This window comes from Amblyomma maculatum, chromosome 2 (assembly GCF_055883805.1).
Source record: "Amblyomma maculatum isolate TAMU_Amacu chromosome 2, ASM5588380v1, whole genome shotgun sequence".
Lineage (NCBI taxonomy): Eukaryota > Metazoa > Arthropoda > Arachnida > Ixodida > Ixodidae > Amblyomma > Amblyomma maculatum.
Window position 1 is genome coordinate 108,997,070 of NC_139345.1, and position 9,224 is coordinate 109,006,293.

Below are 9,224 nucleotides of genomic sequence, written 5' to 3' on the forward strand. Positions count from 1 at the left end.
TACTCGAGAGGCAGTGCCCTACTTTTTGAAGCTAGATCAGGTGCCTTAGAACACGCAACTACAGGAAGAAATTTAACGAAGATGACACATGAATGGAATATCTTATACTCGAATGTGATGGTATCCATCCAGATGTCGATGCAGGCGCAGTAACTCTTTCTGAGGCCGTGGTGTTTAGATATAACAGTGGTCGGGAGGAAGAATCTGCGGTGGAAGCTAGCAAAAAGCGATTGGAAGGTTGATGGCTTAAAAGCAGAAAAGGGACAATGTTAATAGTGTAGAAATAAAAATTCAGTGAAATGATGGTATAGTTAACCGATCTAAAACATTATTCAAGATATAGGGATAGAAACTGCTTACCACCCCGTTTCAAAGGGGACGCTCCTATATTCCATCCGAGTCGCTCGATAATCCGTCCATGCATGCAGTGCCCCCCTGCATGGCGTTGCGCCCGACGAGCACTTCTGAATTTCGCTGCAGTCGCGCAGGAAAACTTGAGGTTGGGTTCCCTGCCTCATACGATCCTGAGCAATGCATGCTTTACGAAAACTGGCAAGTGGATGAAGAAGACAAGCGTGCCCGTCGAAAAACCGAAACTGAGGAGCAGCGTGCTGCTCGACTCTAAGAGACCGTGTGAGGAGACGCTGTAACCGCCAAGAACCTAATGTTTTGTCAGTGTTGAAATAGTTTGGGTAGCATTGTAAGCAGCAGCGGCGAAATGAGGACCGTAACAAATTCAGTAACACCGTTTAATAAGGGGTGTGTAATGCGCGCGTTGATTGAAAATGCTGAGCCAACGCTCTTCTGTCAAATGCCAAATCGGCGCCTCACTCTCATTTTTTTTTTCTGTTACCTGATTACAGAGCTAACCATCAGGCCAAATTATATGGAATTTTGATGCCTCTGTCATGTTTGGTACTGTTCAGCCGAGAACACACGCCACGTACTACATACATATGGCCCATGTAGTTCGTAATAGCTGTTATTTTTTTTTTTTTTTTTTTTTTTTTTTTTTTACACGAAGAGTATACAGCTCGTTCGGCCGAAAACCCGTTCCCGTAACCCAAATTGAGAAATGTGATGTCGAATAAAATACGCACATTAATTTTTCTTATCAAAACTGAAGCAACCGTACATTGTGTAGTTTTGAGGGCGGAATACGGGCCCTGGGCCCGTATTCCAATTTTTCGTCGTTATCGAAAGTGTCGCTATCTCCCCGACCTCAAGTCACCTGATTGGTGGAAACGCCGGAACATGATGTTGCTACCTCTTCCGGTTCCACCACCCGGTTCCGGCGTTTCGACCAATCAGGTGACTCGAGGTCACGTGAGATAGCGACACTTCGATAACGACGCAAACATCGGAATACGGGCCGTGTGCTGCATCAACCTGACGTCAGGGATGAAGGCGGCACTGGTCCCCCTCCTCTGCCTCACTTGACTGTGTCGCGCAGGGGATACGCCTCTTTACAACCGAAGATTAAAACGCATTAAAGAACTGCTTTGGTGATCTGGACGTACTTAACCAAGTAGACCAAAAATATATACACTTGGTATTTCTGAGTGGTTTCGCTCATTTTAGTCTAGTCCGGTGCTCACGCGCTTTTCTGCATCATCAGTTGCGGTACGTGTTCGAGTCAAGCTCGCGTTCATAGAACACGCAAAAACGCGGTCTATGTCCCTCGTTGCAACCCACGCATTATTTCGCTCTCCGACATGCAGATCGCATGCGGCATGGGGAGGAGCATGACTTTCCCCTCTGCATTTACGCAGCCCACATTGCATACCACGCGTCTTTTAAAAGCGAGAACTGGTTTCCTCCGCGGATATGCAGGGTACGTGAGGCGGTCCACTGCGCACTTCTACGTAATTCACAGCTACCTACACAAATTTCGAAGTATTTGCTATAGCTGTCCTGTTTAAAAACGTTGCTTTTCATGCAGGCCGAAATTAACGTCGCCGAGATATAGGTGCACGTTTCGTGCCATCATGCAACAGAGAGGGAAAACTATCGCGCTCCATTGTTTGCCCCCGACTGCCGACCTTGACTGTTCGATTATCACCGCACGTGATACTTCACTCCACAGGGCACTGTCCGCTTGCATTACACAAGTGACGATCGCGTTGCCTCTCTGATATCGTTTTTGTTCACGTCTGTAGCCAAGGTAAACGAACGCATGGGCGCGTGACACCGGAGCATGTGAAAGGAGAAAGTACCACTGGTGACATACACCTGGTTTGTTGCAGCACGTGCTGCAAGTAACCTCATAGAAGAGAAATCACTGTTGATTCACGCGCACTATAACTCGGCGTTGGTGCAATTGTCAGGACCATCATATCAGCGCTACACATTTAACAGCCGGAATAATATAAGCTGGGGTATTTTTATGAGCAATGGCCTATACAGGGGCAGCAAGGTATAGAGCTTGTTCACGTGACGTCACTGCAGCTTTACTGGCAACCATGGCACACTGATATTTGCTGATTTATTTATAGGAAGGGAAAGGCGCGGTAACTGTTTCACTTGTTTCTGTGGACACCTCAACCGCGCCGTGAGGGAAGGGAGAAAGGTGGTAGTGGAAGTGGAAAGAGAGAAAGAGGAGCCGTAGTGGAGGGCTGCGGAGTAATTTCGACCACCTGGGGATCTTAACGTGCGCTGACATCGCACAGCACACGGACGCCTCTTCGTTTCGCCTCCATCGAAACGCAGCCGCCGAGGTCGGGTTCGAACCCGGGCACTCCGGCACAGTAGTCGGGCGTCTTACCACTGCACCACCCCGGCGGGGCTCATGGCACGCACAACGCAACATCGCAGAGGGAGAAAGAGAGAGAGAGGACCTACGGCGAATCATGATACGGCGTATGTGAAATCCGATGGGGCTGGGATAGGTGGTTCACCGCCGCTTGCGGCGGAGCTAGCTGCTACAGAATTTTTATCTGTTGTAGGCCGTCATTGCACATGCCACCGTTTCGGTGGTGGACGACGGCTGTTGTTGCGGCGCGCGTCTTTCTCTCCCTCTTCCTTTTCTTTCTCCTCTATTTTCTCTTCTGTCTGCACGATTAAAGATCCCCAGGTGGTCGAAATTACCCCGTAGCCCTCCACTATACGGCTCCTCTTTCTCTCCACTTACACTCCCACCGTCCTCCCTTCCCTTACGGCGGCGCGGTTGCGGTGTCCACAGAAAACAAGGGAGACAGTTACCGCGCCTTTCCCTTCCTATAAATAAATCAGTTTAAAGGCAGCGGAGGTGGCTCAGCAACAGAGCCAGTAGCAGGCCCGTGCATTTTCGTTTCCTTCTTCCTACAGCCACAACAACGACAGGTCTGGTTGGACGGGGTTACGGCGTCTCGTTTCCGACAAACGAGCGGCGCGCGGCAGGGAGGACGCCGTTAGACCGGCGCCGAAACGCGTCGGAAACTTTTTTCTCTGCTTTTAGTTTCGAACCGCCCAACGTTATGGAGTCTCCACAATACAGGGTTGCGACAACGGCCGCCTGCTAAACCTGATAGTGAATAGGGTCTATAGAAAGCGACCACTTTAGGGGACCAGTCATCCAACTCATGCTCGATCGGCCTGCTCTGAGGCATAATAGTTGGTGCATTATCGAGGCCATTCAACAGACCAGATGCATTCTGCTGCTTGCAGCGAGCACGGAGCTATTAAGGTTGCATCACTCGTGGGAGTAGTCGGGTGGGGAATTGACCTATATATGTTAAGACGCTCAACTTTCTTTGCCATGGAGCTGCGCTGCGCGCTGCCTGCATCCTGTACACAGTAACCATGTTTACGAGCAGACATTTCTTTTTCAATGCTATTCGTCTCGACACTGCAATATTACGTTTGCGTTTCGCCCTGTTCAGTGGTTTGAAGCAGCTCATCACGCGCTTTCGTTCGAGCTTACCATCAGCAGGGCAAGCATGAGGTACAGCGTACACGTCAACGTCTCTTCGTATCTCTGAAGAAGAAAGAAGAAAACGGCTTTGGGGGGAAATTCGAAAAATTTAGTGAAAAAAAATGACAATGAGGGCAATGCACTTACGATGCCAGCAAAGCCTTCGTTGCTGAATACATGGTCCTGCGGAAGCAATGCTTAATATTATCTTTCAACCAACGTCAACACTGCACATAATTCTTGCATACTATTACGGCATTGCACTAGAACTTTTCTCGCTGTGCTGCAAGTAGGGAACTTCACGATTAGACATATTCCATCTCGGAAGCTGTTTGCGGTACTGCGAAAAGCAGGGGTGACCTGGCCCAATCATGATCATGCACGATATAATAGGCAATTGCGCTCCTAAGTGCCTCTTGCCCCTGCGCACTATAATAGATAATTGTACTTTGCCTGGGCGAGATGCGCGTTGGGCACAATTGCCCTAGAGTATTCTGGTGGGCCCTCTATGCCTCATGATGGAATCATGGCCCTGATTGGGCCAGGTCGCCCTTGCCTTTCTCAGGGCTGCAAATAGCTGAGCCGAGCACGACATTATCAGTTTGAATAGTAAGCTTTATAGTCGCCTGCAGTGTGTATATGTTGGGCGGGATAACATCGGACTTATCGTACAAGTCCTAATAGCGAGTTTTAGAATACGTGGATCCCATATGTTGGGCGGGATAACATCGGACTTATCGTACAAGTCCTAATAGCGAGTTTTAGAATACGTGGATCCCATTTCAGTTAGGGGAATATGGTAACAGCGGGCCCGAGGACGCATGCTCGGAGAGATTGCCGCACTCCTCGCCTATGTTCATCGCAGCATTCCACGCATGTGCATTTTCGGCCGCTGTTAAACCGACAGGGTCGCCCTATTGTAAAACTTCCTAATGCTTTATGTCCGAGAACAACAAAAAAAAGAAAAAGAAAAACGTTGGTGGCGTGCAGGCGCGCTAATTGCCTTCCACTCACTATCATAAGGCGCAGTTGATTGTAGACGACTGGGAAAAAGGTTGCTCCGTGTACGACGTCGAAGATGGCACCCGTTCCTTTCCAGACGACGTTCACGATTATGAGGGCTTTCATGCTCTGTACGATAAGAAGAGTAGCGTATACATTGCATCAGAACTGAACAGTTCGCTACGATATACTCTTAGTTGTATTATTCTTGTGTCTAGCTCTGAGGTAACCAGGTAACTCTACAGATAACTTACGACCACCTTCATTAGAAGTCGCCATTGTGTTTTCGTGAGTATAAATTCAATTATTAGCGCAGTTTGCTGACCGCCCGTCATATCCCGCGGTTTATCCTGGGATAGTACAAGACAAAAATTGTAGGGCCTCTTGGATGTGTCTTAAGAGGAGAATGGCGAAAGCCTACTTTTCCTCTATCATTTTCTTCTCATCTTTTGTCTCTTATCGGCATTCGTTGCAGTGCTACATATAATTTGTTTACAGGAAAGGAAAGGCGCAGCATCTGTCATACTTTCTCCGGCAGATGTGAGTTTGGACGGCACACCATTGCTCCTGTCGTGTGGCGTTCCTTGGCGCGCGTTCAAGTGTGGGATTGCAGATGGCAGGTACGCTAGACAAAAATAATAATAATAACTGGTTCACAGGAAGGGAAAGGCGCAGTATCTGTCACTTATTTCTGTGGACACCTGAAGCCCGCCGTAAGGGAAGGAATAAGGATGGGAGTAAAGTGGAAAGGGAGAAAGGGGGGCCGTAGTGGAGGGCTACGGAGTAATTTCGACCACCTGGGGATCTTTAACGTGTGCTGGCATCGATAAGAACACATCTCGCGAAATGTGTCAGATCTCGCGGAACTCTCGCGCACGGGATTTCGTTTCACGATCCTAGAAAGGCTTTCGCCTTAATAAACATCAGTTTCGCATCAACCAGGACTGACAGCCGCTGTAAGCGGCAGCGCCAATCAGCAGTCATATTAAAAAGAAAGAAAGAAAGACGCGTAGCCTGTCCATAGTAACGTATCCACAGTACTCACGAAGTAAACGCCGATCAGGAGACCCAGGTCTGTCACGACGCCGGCCAAGAAGCGGACCACGAGCGTTATCACGTACAGAAGCAGAGCTGGAACATTGAAGATCGGTTCAGTATATACGTCGACTTCGTAGACATATAGTAAGTATTTAAAAAAAATTGCTGATTAAAATTAAAAAAAAATGTTTGCGGGAACAAATTCTCTGCCATGGCGGACACAATATGCTTTAAAACTCCTCGAGATATCCAGGCAACTAAATCCCACTAATTAACTTCTTAATTATCGCAGTTGTGTGACGAATCCCAATGGCGTATTCGAAGTCGTGATTGATTGATTGGTTTATAGGAAGGGAAAGGCGCGGTAACTGATTTGTTTTCCGTGGACACCTCAACCACGCCGCAAGGGAAGGGAGGAAGGTGGGAGTGAAAGTGGAAATAGAGAAAGAGGAGCCGTAGTGGAGGGCTACGGAGTAATTTGGACCACCTGTGAATCTTTAACGTGCGCTGACATCGCACAACACACGGACGCCTCTTCGTTTCGCCTCCATCGAAACGCAGCCGCCGAGGTCGGGTTCGAACCCAGGTACTCCGGCACAGTGGTCGGGCGTCTTACCACTGCAACACCCTGGCGGGGCTCGAAGTCGTGACAAAGCGACACCATATCAGTTTTTGGAACGAAGGCAAACTCATATTCTAAAGCCCTGCGGCGCGAGGAAATCCGACGCGTTTTTATGCAAAACTGAAACTGACTGCACTACTGTGCCGGAGTACCTGGGTTCGATCCCGACCACTGGCGGCTGCGCGTTTCGATGGAGGCGAAACGAAGTGGCGTCCGTGTGCTGTGCGATGTCAGTCCACGTTAATAATCCCCAGGGGAGTCGAAATTACTCCGGAGCCCTCCACTACGGCATCCCTTTCTCTCAGCTTTTACTCCCACCTTCCTTCCTATACGGCGTGGTTGTGGTGTCCACAGAACAAGTGTGACAGATACTGCGCCTTTCCATTCCTGTAAACCAATTATTATTATTGCAGAGAAAGTTCGATGAAGAAGCGATGTTCGGTGAAGGCGTGAGCAGTGACAACGCGCTCATTCCGAACTGCAAGTGGTATTGCATCGCGTCATGTAGTACATTCTTTTGCATTTCACCTTGGGGTGGTCGAAATTACTCCGTAGCCCTCCACTACGGCTCCTCTTTCTCTCTTTCCACTTTCATTCCCACCTTCCTCCCTTCCCTTACGGCGCGGTTCGGGTGTCCACAGAGCAAGTGTGACAGTTACTGCGCCTTTCCCTTCCTGTGAACCAATTTAACTTAAGGAAGGGAAAGAGCAGTCATTTCTAGTTGCCTGGTTGTTATGACGACTGAGCGAAATAAAGGGCACTTCACGGCAGAGCAAGCGTTCGAATTTGGCGCCGTTGCCACGTGTTAACGGACGCCGCTTCTGCACCGAACGTTCTGCGCTTTGAGAAAAAAATGTCGGATTTCTTTGTGCCGCACGACTTGACAAACAAAGTTTTTGTTCGTTTCATAAACCAGTATGGCATCGTATTCACGGTTTCAAACGCCCCATTGGGGGAGTAACCTCCCAACTGCGATAATTGCAAAGTTAATTATTTGACTTTAGTTAATTAGCGGGATAGTTAGAGCAGTTTTGAAGCATATTGTGTCCGCTGCAACAGGGAGCTTGTTCTTGTAAATATTTATTTGAACGAATCGTTTTTTTTTTTTTAAATTACTTTCTTCCCTGAAACACCCTGGACGTTTGCTTGGGCCTAAAAAGGTGCAAGAAGGTTTGAAAGCTTCCAGTCTGAAAGCTCTTTATCGTCGAGTTCGTCTAAACGCTACGTTCACATAACGCATTGCAGTTCCGTTTAGGACAAGTAAGCTGTCCTTAACTTAGTCGAAGCAGTGGAGCATATTTTGTTCGAATTCCCGTCGTGTAATGAGGAACGTACACATGATGAACGTCTTGTGGAATTACTCACTCAGGTGCTCTAACACTCGACTGTGTATTGGACCCCTATCCTGCCATAGGCAGCAGATGTGTCTTCAAGAGAAATTCCAATTCTTCCTTATTCATTACTGCACACAAATCATGCAGTGAACATTGTCAGCCTATGCATGTTTAGGGCATTTCATTCCATCCTCCGTTAAGTATTAAGGAGCACCTTGTCCTTATACGAGCAGTGTGAGGTGGGGCTTCTCATCCTCCTGATTGGGTTACTCAGACTGGTACCCGTGTGACTTGGAATTTAACTACTACTTCACCGACCCGTTTCCCTCTTCATCCCCAGAATCCATTCTCTACTAATAAAATTTCATTAATTCATTCCTTTTTTTTTTGCGTAGCATATACTACTTTGATGCATCTCACCTCAGGTACATTTTTATCAAATCTTTTTATTTTCAGCATTTACAATTTCCTTTATACTTCTCCCGTTTTTCTCTTCAAAATCTCTTCTCCATGCAGAATACCCGGTCAGCGGATGTAAACTCATCGTAACTTTTTTTTTTTTTTTTCCGACAAAAACGGACATATCCTTGCGCCGACTACTGACTGCTGCTCGTGTCGTTCCGGCTCAATTTAAAAGCGACGTAACATTACTGAAACGCAAAAGAAAACAAGACATTGAAAAAAAAAAAAATGGCGCAGAACAAAAAGTAAACGGGTTAACTTCCGCCCGGATCGGAATTCTTCGAATGGAAGGTAAGGCATTCATGGCCTGAGTAGACATGAACGAGTTGCATGCTAAAGCACTCGTTCTTCAAATTAACTCTACATTACTCACGTTGCTGTTCGATGTCGAACTCCAGAAGCACTTTGTCCTTGAGCGTGAAGAATAGCAGGATGGAATTTACGAGCTGGAACGACAGACGATCAGTGGTCCAGTTAGGCCGAACTCTGACTTGCTCAAAACGCGCGGAGTCTCGCATGTGGGGCCGTCGCCATGCTCGAGGCGCGCATTACTCACAAGACATTGCACAGAGAAAATGGCGATGCTCAGCTTAGTCTGGAGCTTCAGCCAGGCGATTCCGGATCGAAACATAGCTCCAAGGGCTTGCTGCTGCTGCTGCTGGCGCTTCTGGCTCTAATTCGAACGAGTGCGCGATGAACGTGGGCACGTTCTCCTTCGTCTTTTAAGCTGAGGGACCGGCCACTGCTCAGAGAAATTGTGCGGTATATAATTCGTCGCGACAGAATAAATAACGTACGTTTTTTTCTTCCTGTTAATGTTTGGAGCAAAAAGACTCCAAGAGACTCGGATGAATTTTTTCTTCTTCCTACTTAC

General features: G+C 47.8%; 1 protein-coding gene across 1 annotated transcript in view; it reads right to left on the bottom strand.

The window, feature by feature from the left end:
* The window catches only part of LOC146199537 (uncharacterized), an 18,694-nt gene extending 9,826 nt beyond the window's left edge, over positions 1–8,868 (bottom strand). Inside the window, exons 1-5 of the mRNA XM_084592142.1 lie at positions 8,724–8,868; positions 5,940–6,025; positions 4,907–5,023; positions 4,040–4,075; positions 3,902–3,955 (exon numbers count right to left, since the gene is read on the bottom strand). Coding sequence (XP_084448268.1) covers positions 3,902–3,955; positions 4,040–4,075; positions 4,907–5,023; positions 5,940–6,025; positions 8,724–8,868 — 438 coding nt within the window. The remainder of the gene's footprint in view (positions 1–3,901; positions 3,956–4,039; positions 4,076–4,906; positions 5,024–5,939; positions 6,026–8,723) is intronic.
* Between the last annotated feature and the right edge of the window lie 356 nt (positions 8,869–9,224).